This window comes from Podarcis gaigeae, assembly GCF_964106915.1.
Source record: "Podarcis gaigeae genome assembly, chromosome: 12".
Lineage (NCBI taxonomy): Eukaryota > Metazoa > Chordata > Lepidosauria > Squamata > Lacertidae > Podarcis > Podarcis gaigeae.
Window position 1 is genome coordinate 232556 of NC_139688.1, and position 20080 is coordinate 252635.

Consider the following 20080-nt stretch of genomic DNA (forward strand, 5'->3'; position numbering starts at 1 on the left):
CCTTGTGCTTCACAAAAGTCGCCAGCACGAAGGTGGTGATCAGGGAGAAAGCCAGAGCGGAGACAGCTAAGCTGAGCCCTAACTTTTCTCGGTAGGAGAGGTAGCTCAGCCCCCTTGGACTACACCCTGTTTGGTCCTGGTTTGGGTAGTTTTCTTCTGCGCACTTGACACAGGCATCCATATCTGGCGGGTGGAAGAACAATTAAAAATGTCAAGATGATGACCTATATACATCTCCTGAAAGAATCAGTTACAGCAGCCAGTGAAATTCCTTTCCTTCATCTCCTTTCCCCCTTTCCTTTCCTTTTGGTTTCCTTTGCTCTGGGCTGTTGTTGGGGGATTGTGCACACATGGGGGGGGGCAGATGGATGGTGGGAGGACCCTGAGTGAGAGGCAGGGAAGGGAAAACCTCCCAGGATGAGGGACTGGGAAAACGAAAGCTCCCAGGTGAGAACTAGAAGGGCCCCCACTTCTAGTGAGTGAGACCAGAGTCAAGAGCAGCTTTGGAGGGAGGACTCAGCATACTATCTCTAGCTCTCCATTTTTATGTAGAGCGGCTTCTTTTGTATTATTGTATTGTGAAAAAGCTTTAATAAAATCTTATTTTAAAAAGAAATGAAAGTGCTTTTTGTGTCCATGCAGTTGCATGTCACGGCCCCAAGCCCTCCCCCCATTTCTTGTATAATAAAACACACGGACACCAATATTTTGGGTTGATGGGATAATTAAGGCCACAACTTTATTGGTTACAGATGTGAACAGTATTGGTAGGCATTGGAACTGAACTGACTATATCTGACTCCTGCCCGCCATGCAGGAAGTCTTGTAAGGGTCAAACACCAGTAGGGGGAGCCCTGTTGGTGTACATCAGCTAGGAGCTCCCCCAGGGTTCCCGTTGGGGTCGAGGCAAGGCCCTAGTATCTACCTGGGCTTCGGATAAGATCCACACCCCCGGATCCCTTTAACGGAATACCCTTAAATGGGAGGGGCAGGTTTTACCAATGCCTAACTGCCAAACCTTACAAAGTTGTGACAATTGCTACGAGGCAGGCAAAAACCACATGGCAGGTGCCAATTCGCCAGGTGGAAAAATTCCTGCCTGACTCCCTCAACAGGCGACCAACCGTGGTCCATAGCAGGGCCAAATGGCAAACGCATGAAAATAGGGCGGGAGAGCAGGAGGTCCAACGAAGGAGGGGGTAAGGAGAGGTAGTCCCCCGGCTGCATGGCGGTTCAAATAGGGTAAGCCATGCTCCCCGGTCGACTGGATTGGTCGGCCGGGGTGAATGACGCAGCCGGGACTCCCAGTGATGCGGGCGGCTTAGCCATGCCCTCCGCTGTTCACAGGGAGTAGACAAGGCCTGCCTCTGGGAAGAGGAGCAGCCTTCTTTGACCAACTGAACAACATAGGACACTCGTGATTTCAGTGAGAAAGTTTGGATGATGCTGAACTGGTCTACTAGATTGTTTTTCCGTGAGATAGTGAATTCTGGTCTCATTGAAAACCATGAATACACTAGGCTGTTGTCCTATTCCAATACTTCTTCTTCTTCATCATCATCATCATTAATTATTATTATTATTATTATTATTATTATTATTATTATTATTATTATTATTATTATTATTATTATTATTATTATTATTTTGTTGTGGCTGTTCCTGTTGCTGGAAGTTTCCATAAATTAAACTGTATTCCAAAGGGGAAAGAAAAGTTTGGTGAACTTTCTGTAGGTGTTGTGCAGAGCTTTTGTTGCACTTATTTATTTTTCTGGTTGCTGGGGTTTTTAGATGTACTTTCCTTTATTCTACAACCCCTCCCACACACCCATGCTTCCTGAATACCTATTATACCCTCAGCTGAGCTTTATTTGAGATACCCTATCATTCACCTGACAGCTGTTCATTTTGACTCAAATATTTTTACTTCCAAAGAAACCAAAGCTGAAATACATTTCTTAAGGTAAAAGGAAAGACTTGTTTTTAGCATACAGCCTGTTAACATTTTCAACATTTCCAAGCACTTAGTATTCAAACTTCAATTAAAGCCAGAAGAAGCTGTTGTGACAAAACAAGGAATTGAGAGCAACCAGGGAGACTGAAGGAAATGGTAGAAATATTTAATGGGCTTCAAAGAAGACCTGCACACCCCGGACCCATGGCCATGGAAGGTGGGAACTAACATCATAAACTCTCTTCCGGGATTTTCCTATGATTTATTGGGGTAAACACTCACAAATTATTTTCGATTGCCAAGTATAATTTGTTAAATGTGTTCTTTGCATTTCTGGTACATTTTATTCCTAAGGCATGGACCACATGACAGCCCCATGTCCATTTTCTTGAATTTCATTAAAGAAAGAAGACAAGGCAAATTGTGCAATAAAGATAGGTGGAGTTGAAATTAATGTGAAAATTTACAGATGAATTAAAGTTATTCCCATTGTTCTCATTGGGAACCAAGCACAACCAACTTAGTCTGGATGCAACCCACCCATCTAGATCTAGAAATACCAAGAGTAGAAATAGGCTCCTCTAGCCACACAAATCTGTTTGTGCCTTGAGGACTCCAATGCTCCTTCGCTTTGGAAGTCTGTTGGCCTTTTGGAAATGCTCAGTCATTTGACAAATGACATTGCTGATGTGTGTGCTTCTAAAGATACCATTGTTTTATTTTTTTAAAGTAAAATATATATATAGTGTTACATTTTATTCTGCATATATTATTTCCCTCATTTGATCCTCAAGACCCATTTAAGGTCTTTAGACTGAGAGACAGTAACTGACATAAGGTCACAGTGCTCTCTTTATTGGAGAAAAGAATGTTACTTGTTTGATGCTCTTTAAAATATGTATTGCAAAATATATTTAAAGGAATACGCTATTTTCGAAGGAGGAAATAGCAAACAAGTCATATTAAATACACATCATTATTTCTCTGTACATATTGCCTCCAACCCAGTACTTTTCCCCCCAGGGGGTACTGAAGGGTACGCAGTGTCGGCACCTCTTTCGGCTATTGTTAAAAAGTGTGGCACATATTGCAACAACTTCATGTTGAGTAGCGTCACCTATTTTTCTAGGAAAAAAGCACTGCTCCTACCCTTCTGGTTAGAGATGGTCCCTTCTGGACATGGAACACAATCATAGCAGCAGAATTTCTCTCCCTCCTTCTTTTTCCTGCTGTAGCCAAGATAGCAGTTGTCATTGCACACAGAAAGAGGCAGCCCCTGCACCAAAAGATGAAAGGAAGATTAGCAAGAGCATATTATCCGTCATTCGAATGTCGCATGATTAGGATTATGTGCTGAAGAAAGTGAGCATGCAGCAGTCAGCTGTTCCAGCTTTCCTCCACATGTTGAGGGCTGGATATCTGTAGCAGGGAGTGTCCTCTACATTTATCCTTTTTCAGAACAGTTTTAGGACCCTGCATTCAGAGCTCAGCACCCGGAGGGAGACAGGGATGGTCCTGATGGAGAGGCGACAGTCAATAGTTCCCCCTGTCAGATCACCCCACTTGTGTGAGGAGCGAGCGCCTGAAGAGGGCTGGCCTGCCCTAAGAATGAAAGATAGTGGCATGCTGAGTCCCAAGGATGTGGAATCCTAGCTGGCTTCAGAAGGAAGCCTGGGCTGATCTGAATAAAGCATTGCAGAAAGGTTTATGGAGGCGAATCATATTCTCTGCCTCTTTCAGTGCTACCTGTGCACTGAACAAATGCTTCCTGAAAGGAAGGTGCCATCTCATTTTCTCCCCAGAGTGAGATGTGAAAGACTGCCATCCTCTCTCCATCACATTATTCTCCAGTATTCCTGCCCTTGTCTTCATAGCAGGTTAAGGAGTCAATGGCCTATAGATAGCAGATGCTCATGGAGCCTGGCAGCTGTAAGCCCAGAACCATGAGAGACAACCAGGAAGTCATGGGCCCTCACATCATCAGATGCTTTGCCACCCAGAGGCCCCTTGATCTGATGGAGATGGTGCAGAGGAGCAATTCTACCTGCCAAAGCAGTCAGTCCACGTTTTGCATCTATACTAGGGGAAACTGAGGAAAGGGGTAGGTTTTTGGGTTTTGTACAATAATAAAAATATTTTTGGTAATAGGGAAATATTCCTCAATTGAACCATGTTGCTTCTGTCCAGAGAGGGTTTAAACAGAACAAATTCAACTGAATTGATAAGGCCCAAAGCTTAGAAAAGTCATTTTATTGACACCTAATGAGAATTAAAGATAAGCGGGTTAAGGTGGTACTTCCGCTGTATCTTACCCACTTTGGGTTGGGTTGGGCCTGTTGAATGGTTTCTTTAAATGTAAAGGTTCATCATTGTTCCACCTAATGTGTATGTCTTTAAGGGGCCAGAGCAAGATAACGAGACCCAGCTTTACAGCTGTGAAACATAGCAGGTGCTGCTGAGTTGCATTGATTAAAGGTGTGTCAGCATTTGCATGTAGTATATAAGGAGCAGCACCTAGCTCTGTAGCACCCTGCTTGTGGTTAACGCTTAGCTGGAATGAAATATTCAACGCAGCAATAGAGAAATTAAAATAATAATTTATTTGTCAGACAAATAAATGAGAGGCTCAGTGGTATATGGTTACCAAGCTCTGGCCTGGCCTCTTGCCATCCTGGCCAGCACTTATATTCCCTTAATCCAGCCCCCTTTGCTCCTCCTGTGGCTGCCTCTGTCCAATCAGCCTGGTTGAAATTCCTATTGGCTGTTTGGTAGAACCAATCACAAAAGATACACCCACAAAAGATACACCCACTTCCTTGCCCTTATAAGGGAGACAAAGAGCTATATATAAATGACAAATAAGTAATAATATATCTTACATGGAATCTTAATTACCAGCTCACCTCTTGCCCTCCTTGCCCTATTGCCTTCTAAAACAAATGTTTAATCTTACATTTTTATGTTCAACAGATGTCAAGGATCTTGAGTTTCACATCAATATTGAAAGATTTCCTTCATTTGAAAGTTTCTAAACAAATGCCTGACAACCATATATATCAAGAGTGCTTGGATGGCGTCTTCTGTCTAGCAGGGGGGCTAGGCTGGTGGCTGACTTAATTTCAGGATAAATACAACTCTTACAACCATATGAAATAAGAATCTAGCATTCCTTAAATCCTTTGCATAATTACATTTAAGCCAATATATTTAAGCTAATATATTTTATTCATTTATCATAGGTAGCCTTTTAAAAGAATAAAGCCTTTGTAAAGTAAAAAGGAACTCAGTAAAAAACAGCTTTTAAAAAGAAGCCTCTTCAGTTTACACCTCCCCCCTTTCCCCCTCCTTTCCCAGCCAGCTAGATGCTTCTCCCATTAGCTCTTCCCAACAGCTTTAGAAAATTTCCCAAAAATGCTCTCTTTTCTTCTAGCCAAGCCAGTTGCCTTTTTCACTGCTCTTGGCCTTTCAACCTTGGAAAGAAGATCTGGCTCATTTTACTGAGAGGCACATTGGTATTATTTTACTATTTACCCTTGCCTTTAATTGTGTTTTCTCAGCCTTGGGGCAGCATATGTAATTCTCCCTTTTTTATGACTTTGAGAATTGTTTTTCTACTATAAATCAATGGGGCCCCCTTGTCTTAGGAGAAAAACCTCTTGCCAAGGTTCTTTCTGCCTGGCATGAAACATTTGAAAATCCTTTTTTTTTTTAAGCTCATTTTTAAATACAAGCCTTGATAAAATATAGAAGCTCTGATAAAAATGCAGGCTTATGATTAGATGCCTCAGCTCCTCTCCCATTACCCTGGGGGATGGGTTGGTGGTTGGGTCTGGTTTGTTGTTAATGTATTTAGTGTATAAGGAGTTTTTGTTCTTTTGTAATTAAAACCTTGTTTAAGTTATTTTTGAGTCCCTTTCTTTTTAATGCATGGTCTCCCCAGCAAGCTCTCTGCAGCGCTACCATACTGCAAAAAGCCAACAGGGCCAGGGGGGTATTGTTTTTGCTTGTTACTTTGGTATTACCAAGGAAGGGCAGTATAGAAATGTAACCAATAATAATAATAATCATTCCTGGGGAGAAAATGCCAGGATGGGGGGGGGGCATGTGGCCGTGTAGGTGCTTCTCTTCATGCCTCAGGTTTCATCCCAAGTCATGCTTTCCATGTTCCCCCCACCAGCCCTGCTCTGCGCCTCCTCAAGCTCTTCTGCTTGGCTAGAATGTGGCCCTGAACAGCAATCATCCATCTTGCTTGCCTCTGTGGAGAATAGAGAGAACTACTGGGATGTATCCAGAAGCCTCTGTGTTTGGAATCGCTGGAATGTAGCCTATTCAACACAGGCCAGAGTCATGCCTGCTGCTTCACCCTCTTTGGGCACAATCACTTCCCTCTTCCCCACCCACCACTGGCATATGGGCCCTGGATGGTTTCCTCTAAGAGAATGTGGGCAAAGGACTGACAAAGATTCTGAGCTCCTGGTTTAATTGGCTTTATTAATAAGGAGAGACTTCAGCATGGCCATGAGTGAATATGGAAAATGGATTACTAGCATCATGCCCAGAATATGGAAATATCCAGCAAATGGACATTCTCTCTGGATACCCCACACCAGAAATCAAGCAATTAAAAAAAAAAGATTATGTGGGATTTTACCAAAATTAAATCTGGAACACAATAAGGAATTTTCAAAATTTTTGAAACTGATCTCAAAACTTGTCCTTCAGGCTTCAGCTCCCAGATACTGGTGCATTTTATTACACCTCCCATCCTCCTTGATTATTGGCTAACCTGCCTGGTGATGATGGGAGTTGTAGTCCAACAACCTTTGGGACCCAAGGTTGATTTTCATGGCAGTATCTGGTCTCACACACAGCTATGTCTCACCTGATTAAAGCTTTTATGCCACGCAATCTGATCATCATGAATGGTTAACTCTTTGCCGAAAGGAGCCTGAGGGTTCAGTCTTCCAACTTTGGCTCTAACCACTGAACCATTGGGGTAAATCCTCCAGTTTGTGACATCGAAACCTACAACTAATTCTGCATTTTCATTGAAGTGCACACGATCTCCAGCAGTGTTGTTGAAAACGATGCTCCGTAGAAAACGATGGACCTGGATTGAAGGATAACAAGAAAAAAGGACAACCATTTCACAAAGGCACATATCAGGAGTTTTTTAAACAGCAGGTGTCAGAGGTGCAGAAACCTCTGGGCCCTCAGATGTTGCTGAACTATACCTTCTATAAGCCACAATTGATTGTGTTGCAATTCAGCAGCACATGGAGAGCTGGGCGTTCCCCACACCTGGCACAGGTGGGGGCTTCATCCATCGGACTGTCATGTCCTACTCTTGAATTGTACATGATGTGGGATCATTTGATTGTTATTTTCCTTTCACTGCCTCCACATGGGTGGCAGATTATGACTTACAAACAATTCACTAGACTGCCATTGCTTATCCAAGTGGATTTGCTAAAAGAAACCAAAAGAAAACTGCTCCCACATGCCTCATCGATAGCACCCGCCAGGGTCCTGCTCCCAGGTCAAATTGCAACTCATTTTGCTACCAACTTTGTGTTCAACAAGCTTTCTATAGATTGGTGAGACCATCCCTCGAGCACACTCTGCACCTAAGAGTATAAATGGTTCCCACATTGATCACACTGGCCTTTATAACTTGGTTTCCAATTCAGGCATCATCCCATCTTTTACAGCAAGAACAGGCTGCATGAGATCATGAAGGGAACTGGAGGGGTGATGGCTCTGGGGCTAACAGTACTGCTCTGGGTATCCACACCTTAAACATAGTTATAGTAAATCTCAATTTAAGTTTCTTTAGTTTTATTACCTGCCATGGTTCCACATTCTGAAATGCCATTTTTCGTCCTTCTTCCAGTCTTCTATGCATGGATTTGAATTGGAATATAGCATTCAGAGCATGTGCCACAGCATAGATAGCATTGTAGACGTTGTAGCTGTGGCCAGTCATTTTCATTTCAAACAAACTTCCAGGAAGACTCTCCAGATTCTCTTCCCCAGTGCAGGTTTTATTCACCTCTCCTTCCCACTCCTTGGACGCTGTTAGCAAACAGTCAAAAGCCTGTTCCCAGAAGTCTTGAATAAAGCCATCTCTTTTGAACCACGAAGGTCTTACCATCTGAAGGAACTTTTGGAAACCCTCAGGCTGATTTGAGTTAACTGTGAAAGATATGGAACCATGGAAGGTTTGTAAATCCCAATTCTTTTGAATAGAGAATGATGCAAAATCCCAGTGAGATGTAACAATCCAGACTTTTCCAAGAGGTGGCAATTCTATGAATGGTGCTACAAAGAACAGCACTCTCAAAGCCTGAAAGGATGGCGGTTCTCCATATACAAAAAATACATTGGCTGTCTCCTTGAAGACAGTTACATAGTGTTCTATACGTTGTGAAACGTATTCTATAATCTCATCCACATAATTCCATTTTGGTATTCTCATGATGAAGGCACAACAGATACCATTTTCATCAAGCATTGGAACCATTGTCTGTAAAAACCGGTCCCCTTTGTCATCATCCACAGCACCAAGCCCAATCCATGTCCACCCAAAATGCTGAAGTAATATCACAACTCCTGTGTTTTGGTGGGCTTCCTTTGGGACCATCTGGTACAAAAAGGGGAATAAAGTGTTGGCATGTTGTATTGGCAAAAATGATCCATAAGTGAGCTGAAATAAAATGCATAAACATTATTCAAAAGTGATGTTACATGAATCTAATGGCTTGTATGCCATTTTATCTGTGGAATATCAGAATAACACCATCTGCAAGTAATTGCATTGCTCGGTTTGAGTACTCTTTCTCCCGTGCTAGTCCTTACTTCTGGGACTGTAGAAAAGGGGGTCTCTGCTATGTGGCAGTCATTAAAATATCTGAAGTATTTAAAGACTCCTGGGGTTTTGCTTCAGGCAGTCATATGCTGCCATCATCTGTAACAGAAGATCTACAGGAATCCATAATCATGTCAAAGGGGTCAATCCAGCAACAAATTAAGAAAAGGGAGCTTTTTGTGCGCATTCTGTAAACCCGTTGTTTAATGCCAGTGGAGGACACAGGGTATTAACAAATCATCACCTAAACATGCCAGGCAAACCACAGAGAGCTGGTAGACATTTAGGATCACACAAGTAAGGTGTCAGATGGCTTTGTGTGCAAACATGCAAGCTTGATCCCAGCTCCCTCTTCTGCTCACTTTTAACACATTTTGTCACCATCCCGATCTGCCACCCTCAGTCTTCAGGGGGAATCAGGGATGAAAGCAGGACTTTCAGGTTCTGAGAAAGACTATGAGGGAGATCAGGTAAGTTCCATCTGTCAAGAGGCACTTCAGGTGGCCTTGGGACAGGACTGGTTCCTCCAGATCCTCAGGTCTTCTGAGCTCCTCTGCAGGCCCCACATCTTTTCCTCTGAGGACGTCGCCCCATTGTCTATGTCAGACAATGTTCACAGATACAGCTCCCAACTAGTGACCAAAGTCATGGATGAAAAGGTTGAACAAGATCAGTGAAAGGACAAAGCCCTGCTTAAAATTTGTTGATCAGCACAGTTTGCCAATGAACTGTCAATAAACCTGATAGCAGTATCATTAAACCTGCATTTATCCAAAGGATAACAGGCAATTTTTCTGAAATCATGATGATCCCATAATAATAATAATAATAATAATAATAATAATAATAATAAATTATTTGTACCAGCCACTCTGGGCGGCTTCCACAGAAACCAAAAATACAGTAAAATCACACATTAAAAACTTCCCTGAACGGAACCACGATGTGTTCTCTCTATTCTCTCAGAAACAGGCTTACCTGTGGAGTCTTGTACATTGCTGAAATGACGGCCACATTTGCAGAGATTTCGGAGATGCATCCTCCAATCAGAGCTATCACTTTGTTCTGGTTGTGACCCTGGAAGTTGGGGACAAACCTCCCTTGTGCAGAAAAGAGGCTGAGGCTGGCCTTATAGGTCATCCTGGCAGTGTAGTAGCTGTTGAGGATGTGAAATCCCAGAGAGACGTTGGATAAAATGTTGGGGTTTTCATTGATCTCTTGGACAGCAAATGCCAAGGCCAAGATGTGCTGGTAGTTCTTTGGCACTGAACTGTCATGGAAATTACAGATGTTATAGCTGTTGACAAACAACAGTAACAGAAGCAGCCAAAGGACATCCATCCTCTTCTTCTCTCATCTGCTTGTTTGAACCTCAGTTGAGTCATTCCCTTTGCCAATCAACTGAGTGTAAAGTTAAGATTTTCTTTACATGTTTTCACAATGTACATAAAATATTTTGTATAGTTTTAATCTTATTTCTACTGGATCAGTATGTTTATTCATTAGTTATTAAATGTATAACCTGCCTTTTTTCCTTGAGTTTTATATACCTAACCTTTCTCCCATTTTCTTTCTTTATTCATCTTGCTAATCAGCCACATGATTACAATTTTCATTCTTTTATTGGCATTTCCCAAAATCACTTTAATTGCTATTTATTATTGTTATAATCCATTGCACTATTAGCTTAGCACAAGTTTCCCTTAAATTCATACCTAGAGAGAACCTGTGTGATTCCCCCATCCTAACTTTTCTCATGTCAACATGGGCACACACATTCCCAGGTTACCTCCCCATTTGATCATTATTTCCTTCCTGGCTTCCAGTTTAGTACTGTGTTTCAGGGATGACCTGTTTCCTAGTATTTTTAAAAGGAAACTCAAAGAAGAGAAGTGATATAGAATGAGACCGTTTCACCAACTCTCCGCTGACAATCTCGTTATTTCATTCTACGCAGTTATTACTGAAAATCTCTATATCAATAGACACAATTGAACGATAACTAAGATAAAATTGCATCACGTAACTAATAATGGATTATTTAATATCTGGATATATTAATGCAGCTGAAGAGCATTTTCTACTTGGTGATAAAATGAGAGAAGAAAGCAAGAAGAAAATCAAACTGCAAGCCTTATCATAATAGCTAGTGTATTATGTTTTAGGATCAGCTTTTAAAATCGCACACACAGCCGTGCATGAACACACATCCCTATAGTATTTTGCCTGTGCCTATTTATATATGTTTAAATGAACAAGACGAGGGGTCCAGACTATACTTCCAAAGGCATCTAGCCAACACATACTCTTGTCATATTTGATTGCTGGTTCATCTCCAGTGTACTTAGAATCATAGAATCATAGAATCATAGAGTTGGAAGAGACCACAAGGGCCATCGAGTCCAACCCCCTGCCAAGCAGGAAATACCATCAGGGCACTCCTTGTCAAGCCTCTGCTTAAAGAGCTCCAAAGAAGGAGACTCCACCACACTCCTTGGCAGCAAATTCCACTGTTGAACAGCTCTTACTGTCAGGAAGTTCTTCCTAATGTTTAAAGCAATAAAATGTTTGACAGCGGGAGGGAATAACTAGCTTTAATATGACCCAGATTTAGTTATGCTTCCTCACTCCTGTCTTCACTGAAGGAGCAAAACCCTCCATGTAGCTATTCTGTGCAAGGCTGGTGGAAGTGTTCTTGTGGGACTCGGCCACGTTGAGGTTTGTTGTGTGGCAGAGACTGTCACCAGGCAATGGGCAGCAAAGCAAAAAGGCTTTATTCTTATGCAAGAATGGTGGCTCATCCATCTCATGGTGCAGACAAGAGACTACGGGGGCTGCAGCTACACATATGGTTTTATACTGTCACATGTGCAACTTGATGACCTGTTTGCTCCCAGCTTGACTCACCTTTATGTAGTAGCTAACCATAACCTTTGATAAACCACCTTCATTATGCATTTTGGGGGGGATTTCCACTGCCCCTTTGTTCCCAGTATTATTTCTGGTTTTGCTCATTTCTCTTGAGCAGAGTGCCTCAATTTTCCAACACAATCACCAACCTAATTCCAATACAGACCACAACTTCCATACATTTCAAGAACACCTTTGAGAGAAAACTATGAATGCTTTGTGCCACCAATGTGCTGTAGATGCCTCTTTTCTCACTCCAGAAATGAACAAACACAATTGCTCCTTAAATATAAGTTCTCAGTAACTATACTTGGAACTTAATACATAAGCAGCATGAGGGAGAGGGAGAGATGGTGTCTTACATTGGCTCATTAATCACAATCTGTGTCGGCTGCTTCAGGAACGAGAGGAGATTATGGAGGAAGAAGACCTGAGAAACAATCTCTCCAATGACCAGGTCTCCAGGATGGTAAAATTCATGAGGGATCGGGAGGGGATCATCTTGTATGCTACAATTAATGGAATGTTTCTGGCCCACAACATGACACAGCAGGACAAGCAGAAGCATTGCCACCAGCATGATTCTGCTGGAAGAACAGAGCCATGAAACACAGCCTCCCATCTTTGCCTCTGCAGCATCACACACCACTTTCATCAGGATTGACCTCAACAACATCTAAAATAATTCTTTTTGTTTTAAAAATCCTCATACAGAGCAACAGTTATCACAGCACTGGTGTATAAAGAGGAAAAAATGGTGCAACCTTGCAAATCAGTTTGTCCAAAAGAAAGTGAGGTCAATTGCGATGAAGCAGTTTGCTTGGATATGTGTGTTAATTAAGAGCCATAGAATGAGGTCCGATTTTCCAGTGGCCAAAGACGAATGCCCTAAGAAACAGAGGGAAAATGATCATAACAGGAATGATAGAGTCCTGCCTAGACCCAAATCTAGTTCTAAATAATGTGAGATCTTTATAACTTCAGATGTTGATTGTTGATGCAGCTGAAGAGCTCTGGAAACACTTTGTGTTTTTCAGGATGAAAACCAGCAATTCTGCTAATGATGGGGAGGATTATCTGTTCCCCGGGGTGTTCCTTGCTTTGGAAGTTGCATCATGCATGATGAACCTGTGGGGAGTCCTCCTCCCGACTTGGAATCTTACAAATCTTATTATTTCTTTTGAAGAGTAATTAGCAGGAGGTGGCACTTAGCTCAGTAGGTCCAAGCTGCACCTGCCCAGAACTGGAGGAAATTCATCTACACATCCCTCATACTGGGCATAATCCAGCAAGCCTTCATTTCCCCCCAAAATGTGAAGGCCTAGAGTTAAAGGTACAATCACAGCCTAGGGAAATTCCAGGTTCAGATGAATCGTGATCATGGGTCATCTCTTTAAATGATTTGCCCCATTAAATTTTATTTGTGTATTGTGTTATTATCAAAAGTATTTGCTTATGCAGTATTATCAACATGAATGTCATCAAATAACATCTATACATCATTTTCATATAGTTTCCCCTCAAACCATAGCTTCCTGTAGACTTCAGGTCTATATTCCACAACCGCTCCCATGTCGACATGAGAGAAGCGGAGCAAGGACTGTTTCGCTGTAGCTGCAGCAGCATCTTTTTACTGCCCTCTCTCCAATGTGAAGGAGAAGAAATTACCTCCCTGCAAGCAGGAAACTGGGGCAACGGCTTGGCCAGCAGGCAAGTGAAATCCAAACTGGGAGGAGGTCAATTGATGCAGCAAGACAGAAGGCGGAGTTTGGCAGAGGGGCAGCGCAGGAAGACTTTGGGGCAAAAGGCCAGGGCCCAGTTGGCAGAAGGAGCAGGTGGCCCCTGACATCTGGAAGCAGGTGAGGTGCTACCAGGACTGCCTCAAGGAGGGAAGTGGGGTGAGAAGGGGCCCCTGAGCAGCGATCCTTGGGACAAGCAGAACGGCATTTATCAAAATAAATAAATAAATAAATTCCTTCCAGTAGCACCTTAGAGTGCATGCACACAAAAGCTCATACCAATAACAAATTTAGTTGGTCTCTAAGGTGCTACTGGAAGGAATTTTTTATATTGTTTTGACTACGGCAGACCAACACGGCTACCTGTAACTAGCATTTATCGAAACTTTGAAAAGGTTGTGTTATGCACTGCAGTTCTCACCCTGGGGGGCACTGTAGATAGCTGTTACTCAGGTCCACATATGCAAATAAGGGATCGAAAGTGATGTTCGGTGATTGGATAGTTACAGAAAGTTGTTACAGTTACATAACAACTTTATATAAGCAGCTCTATATAAGCAGGCTGACTGAACCCTTCAGTTCAGTTCTGCATTGGAGAGAGACCCCCAAGGCAAGGAGCAGAGGGTCCTGCCCCCAATTCCTCTCTTCCAAGTCTCCTCTCTCTTCCCCCTGAGGGTGCCATAGGGAGAAGGGGGTCCCAGGGGTGCAGGGATACTGCATGTTCATGCATGCTGGGGGGAGACCTCCAAGTCAAGCAGGAGAGGGTCCTCCCTTGTCCACTCTGCCAAGCCAGGGAGGGGGCAAGTTCGCAGGAGGTCTGCAGCTCTGCTCTTCCTTGGGATCCAGGTGCTGCCTTCCTTTTGGGGGAGGGGGCTTTGGGGGAAGAGAAACAGGGCATGCAAATGAGGCCCCTTTGGATTGAGGGGAAAGTCGCATTGAATAACAGAGATAATCATCCAAGGAATTGGAGGCAGGAGGAGCCCTGTGGAGTGGGGAGAGGCAGCCCCCTATGTGGGGAGACTGGATGGGAGACCCTCTCCCCCCCCCCATCTGCCAAACGACAATTCCAGAGTTCCCTGGCAAGAAGTGTGGATTGCTGACCCCTCTGGGAATGGCAGCCTTGGGAATGCAGGGCAGCAGGACTGGACGTGTCTCCTAGCCCCTCTCATTCCGGTTCCCGGGATCCTTTGGAGGAGCCACTAGGGCTGGGTGAGATCTGGTTTCCAACTTTGTAATGGATCAGCAGCTAAACATCCCCTGCCCCCTCCCGACTGAGCAAGCCCACATACTGCTCCAGCATGTGCCGCTCTCGGGAGCAGGAGCTGCATCCAGCCTTGCTCAGCTAAGTATTTTTAGGAAGACCCCTGCCTCTCCCGCCCTGGCAAGGCACCAGGGTGAAGCCATCAGCAGCCCGTGTGAAAAATCATAATCATAATAAGGTGCCACTCATCTGTTGCAAATATTTTTAGTAATGGTACCAACTCAAATAGAGTCAAAGAATTGACAGACGCAGCAATGGAGAAAAAGAAGGTGAGGTTTTATTGCTGAGCAATAAATGGACCCAGTTGGAATCCTTTCCAAAAGACTGGGGCCCAGAACATTGTAGCTCTGGGGTTATATACCTGAGTACAACATTACAGATCATGACATAATCGACTACAATTGCGAACGCCAGCAAAATAAGCTAATGAGTGCATTCAGCCAGGCTCCTGACCGGGTAAAGAGTTCTATTGCCAACTTCTGCTTTTTCAGTCTGAACATGCAGTCCGACCTTCCCCCCAGATTTAACGGTGCAAAATAGAAACTTAAGGCAAGGAGGCACTCTTAGCTGTAACTCCCCTGCAACATCTGTTCATTTAAGGACATTGTGGTTGGCACTTTCCTGTTTTGTGTACAGACTTAGTCTGGACAGGAGGGGGGAGAGATGTACCAGCATCTCCTGTTTTATCGCTTCCTCTTTTATAGAGAGCAAGAAAGTACTGGGCCAAGGTTCACTTCTGGAAACTTGCAATTTCAAGCAGTTTTGCTGTGAAGCTAAGCAGAAGCTTTCATATATTCAACTGGATTATAAAATCACTGTAAAACTCTGGTTATATGTGAATATATTGATAACTGATAACTTGATTAAATGAATAACTGATTATATGAATAGCATAAGGGTAAAATTCCTCCAGACCCTGTTTCACATCTGACTGGGTTTCCCCTGCCACTCAGGGCAGCTTCCAGCACATATAAAACCATACTGAAACATCAAACATTTAAAACCTCCCGATACAGGGCTCCCTTCAGATATCTCCTAAAGGTTGTGGTGCTCTTTCTTGACATCTGATGGGAGGGTGTTCCACAGGGAGTGTGCCACCACCAAGAAGGCCCCCTGTCTGCTTCCCTGTAACTTTGCTTTTCACAGGGAGGGAACCGCCAGAAGGCCCTCGGATCTGGACCTCATTGTCTGGGATGAATGATGGGGGTGGAGACGCTCCTTCAGCTATACAGGGCCAAACTGTTTAGGGCTTTAAAGGTCAGCACCAACACGTTGAATTGTGCTCAGAAACATATTGGGAACCAATGTAGATCCTTTAGGAGGGGTTTTATATGGTCCCAACAGCCACTCACAGTCACCAGTCTGGCCTCTGCATTCTGCAGAAAACTAAGTGAATGACACAGAAGTTGCTGCAGACTAAAGTTAGAATAAGCTTTAATTGCTACAAATGGTATAAGGAAACTTGATAAGGAATTAAGGGAGTACATGGTGTTGAGTACACGGTTTTGCCAACAAAGGGCCATAGAGTTCAAGCCAGGGCTTTCCCAGTAGCGATGTGTGGAAGTGAGAGCTGGACCATCAAGAAGGCTGATCACCAAAGAATGGATGCTTCTGAATTCTGGTGCTGGAGGAGACTCTGGAGAGTCCCCTGGACTGCAAGAAGATCAAACCTATCCATTCTTAAGGAAATCAGCCCTGAGTACTCACTGGAAGGACAGATCGTGAAGCTGAGGCTCCAATACTTTGGCCACCTCATGAGAAGAGAAGACTCCCTGGAAAAGACAATGATGTTGGGGAAGATGGAGGGCACAAGGAGAAGGGGACGACAGAGGACGAGATGGTGGGACAGTGTTCTCGAAGCTACCAGCATGAGTTTGACCAAACTGCGGGAGGCAGTGGAAGACAGGAGTGCCTGGTGTGCTCTGGTCCAGGGGGCTACGAAGAGTCAGACACGACTCAACGACTAAACAACAACAACATGGTGTTGACCCGGAGTGCCTTTGGAAATCTTGTCACAAGAGGAGCATAAAGCTCACCGCTGGAGTTGTTTTTTTATTTTTTTATAATATTTTTTATTAAGTTTGTAAAAAACAGAAAAAAGAATAAAGAGCATGTTATAAGAATAAAATAAGAAGATTACAAATTTTCTTGTTCTTTTTTCCAAATCTGCTGGACTTCCCCACATCCTCCCAACCCTGCATTCTCTGTGAACATAACATCAGCAATTTGTTAACTTATTTCATTACTTATTGTATCCTTCGTTTTATCATGTTACCCAATTTCAAATGTGTTATAACCCAAATCATGTACATTTTCATTTAAACACAATAAAGTTATTTCCTTATTCTATCTCAGACTTCTTGTGCCTTAATTTCCATTTCTTTAATTTAACATTACTGAAGCTAGAGTTTCCTAAAAGGTGCATTTTTTAACATTCATACAGCTTATAGTATTTTTCCAAATAGTCCTTAAATTTTTTCCAGTCCTCCTCGATTGTTTCTTCTCCCAAGTCTCAGATTCTGCCAGTCATCTCCGCCAGTTGCATATAGTCTATCAGCTGCATCTGCCACTCTTCCAGTGTGGGTAGATCTTGAGTTTTCCAATTCTTGGCAATGAGTATCCTTGCTGCCATTGTTGTGTACATAAAAAATGTTCGGTCCTTCTTTAACACCTTCTGGTCGACAATACCCAGGAGAAAGGCCTCTGGTTTCTTAGTGAAGGTATACTTAAATACCTTTTTCAACTCGTTATATATCATTTCCCAGAAGGCCTTCACTTTAGGGCAAGTCCACCAGAGGTGAAAGAATGTTCCTTCATTTCCTTTACATTTCCAGCATTTATTATCAGACGAATGGTATATTTTGGCAAGTTTAACTGGGGTCATGTACCATCTGTATATCATTTTCATTACATTTTCCTTCAAAGCATTACATGCAGTGAAGTTCAGCCCAGTGGTCCACAACCTTTCCCAGTCCTCAAACATAATGTTATGCCCAATATCCTGTGCCCACTTTATCATAGCAGATTTAACCATTTCGTCTTGTGTGTTCCATTTTAACAGCAAATTATACATTCTTGATAGTACCTTAGTCTTTGGTTCTAACAATTCTGTCTCCAACTTCGATTTCTCCACCTGGAACCCTAGTTTTTTTGTCATTTTTAAAAACTTCTTTAATCTGGGCGTAATGTAACCAGTCTCGCACTTTACCCTCCATTTTCTCCAAACTCTGCAATTTCCAATTGTCACCGTCTTTTTCCAATATTTCCCAATATTTTGGCCATTTGGCCTCCATATTGGGTCTTTTTCGGGCCTTAGCTTCCAGAGGGGACAGCCACCTCGGAGTTTTGTTTTCCAATAAGTCTTTGTATTTTGTCCAGACATTGAATACTGCTTTCCTGACAATATGGTTCTTAAAGGCCTTATTGATCTTAACTTTGTCATACCATAAGTATGCATGCCAACCAAAAGCATTGTTAAAACCTTCCAAGTCCAACACATCAGTGTCTTCAAGAAGTAGCCAGTCTTTTAGCCAGCAGAAAGCTGCGGCTTCATAGTACAGTTTTAAGTCTGGCAGGGCAAAGCCCCCTCTTTCTTTCGCGTCAGTTAAAATCTTAAACTTAATTCTGAGCTTTTTGCCCTGCCAGACAAATTTAGAGATATCTCTCTGCCACTTCCGGAAACACTCCGTCTTGTCCACAATTTGAAATGTTTGAAACAAAAACAACATCTTTGGCAATACATTCATCTTAATAGCAGCAATTCGGCCTAACAAAGAAAGCTTCAATTTTGTCCAACTGTCCAAGTCTCTCTTAATTTCAGACCAACATTTTTCATAGTTATCCTTAAATAGACTCAGATTTTTTGCTGTTATGTTTACCCCTAGGTACTTTACTTTTTTAACCACAGTTAGTTCTGTTTCTCTCTGAAACCGTTCTGACTCTGTATCTGTCAAGTTTTTCCCCAACACCTTAGTTTTCTGTTTATTTAGTTTGAATCCCGCCACCCGACCAAAGTCTTGAATCAGTTGTAATACTCTTTTTGTACTAGATTCTGGCTCCTGCAAAGTCAAGACTAGGTCATCTGCAAAAGCTTTAAGTTTATATTGTTTCGCTCCGACCTGAATCCCTTGCACCAACCGGTCCCATCTAATCCTATTCAAGAGCACCTCCAGAACCGAGATAAATAACAGAGGGGAAATCGGGCAGCCTTGTCGTGTACCTTTTTCAATTTTAAACTCTTCTGTAACCACATTGTTAACTATCAATTTTGCCTTCTGTTCTGTCCTTCTTAAGCACTCTCTGGTCCACCATGCCCAGGAGGAAGGCCTCTGGTTTCTTAGGTAAGGTAAATCTAAGTACCTTTTTTAGTTCATTGTGAATCATTTCCCAAAAGGCCTTCACTTTCGGGCAGGTCCACCAGAGGTGAAAGAATGTCCCTTCCGCCTCTTTACATTTCCAACATTTATTATCAGACAGGTGATATATCTTAGCAAGCTTGACTGGGGTCATGTACCACCGGTATATCATTTTCATAATGTTTTCCTTCAAGGCACTACATGCCGTAAATTTCATTCCGGTGTTCCATAACCTTTCCCAGTCTTCAAACATAATGTTATGCCCCAAGTCCTGCGCCCACTTTATCATGGCGGATTTGACTGTCTCATCCTGAGTATTCCATTTAAGCAGCAGGTTATACATTCTCGAAAGTAGTTTACTTTTTGGTTCTAACAGTTCTGTCTCTAGTTTCGATTTTTCCACCTGGAATCCAACCTTCTTGTCTACTTTAAAGACCTCTTGAATTTGTGCATAGTGCAACCAATCTCGCACCTTGTTTTTTAATTTTTCCAAGCTCTGCAACCTCCAATTGTCTCCAATCTTTTCAATTATTTCCCCATATTTAGGCCAATTGGCCTCCATGTTAGGTCTCTTACGTGCCTTGGCCTCCACCGGTGAGAGCCACCTCGGAGTCTTACTCTCCAATAAGTCTTTATATTTTGTCCAGACCATTAAAATTGCTCTCCTAACAATGTGGTTTTTAAACAATTTGTGCACTTTAACCTTGTCATACCACAAATAAGCATGCCACCCAAAAGCATTATCAAACCCTTCCAGATCTAGGACATCAGTGTTTTCCAGTAAGATCCAATCTTTCAACCAGCAGAAGGCTGCAGATTCATAATATAACCTCAAGTCTGGCAGGGCAAATCCCCCTCTTTCTTTCACATCAGTTAATATTTTAAACTTTATTCGGGGCTTTTTGCCCTGCCAAACAAACTTAGAAATATCCTTCTGCCACTTTCCAAAACATTCCACCTTGTCCACGATCTGTAGGGTCTGAAACAAAAATA

General features: G+C 42.7%; 1 protein-coding gene across 1 annotated transcript in view; it reads right to left on the reverse strand.

Annotated features, from left to right (window-relative positions):
- LOC310827674 (vomeronasal type-2 receptor 26-like) overlaps window positions 1–10139 on the reverse strand; it is a 49541-nt gene extending 39402 nt beyond the window's left edge. Inside the window, exons 1-4 of the mRNA XM_083703947.1 lie at window positions 9801–10139; window positions 7800–8660; window positions 6837–7064; window positions 3104–3230 (exon numbers count right to left, since the gene is read on the reverse strand). Of these exons, the coding sequence (XP_083560073.1) occupies window positions 3104–3230; window positions 6837–7064; window positions 7800–8660; window positions 9801–9962 (1378 nt within the window). The 5' untranslated portion in view covers window positions 9963–10139. The remainder of the gene's footprint in view (window positions 1–3103; window positions 3231–6836; window positions 7065–7799; window positions 8661–9800) is intronic.
- Between the last annotated feature and the right edge of the window lie 9941 nt (window positions 10140–20080).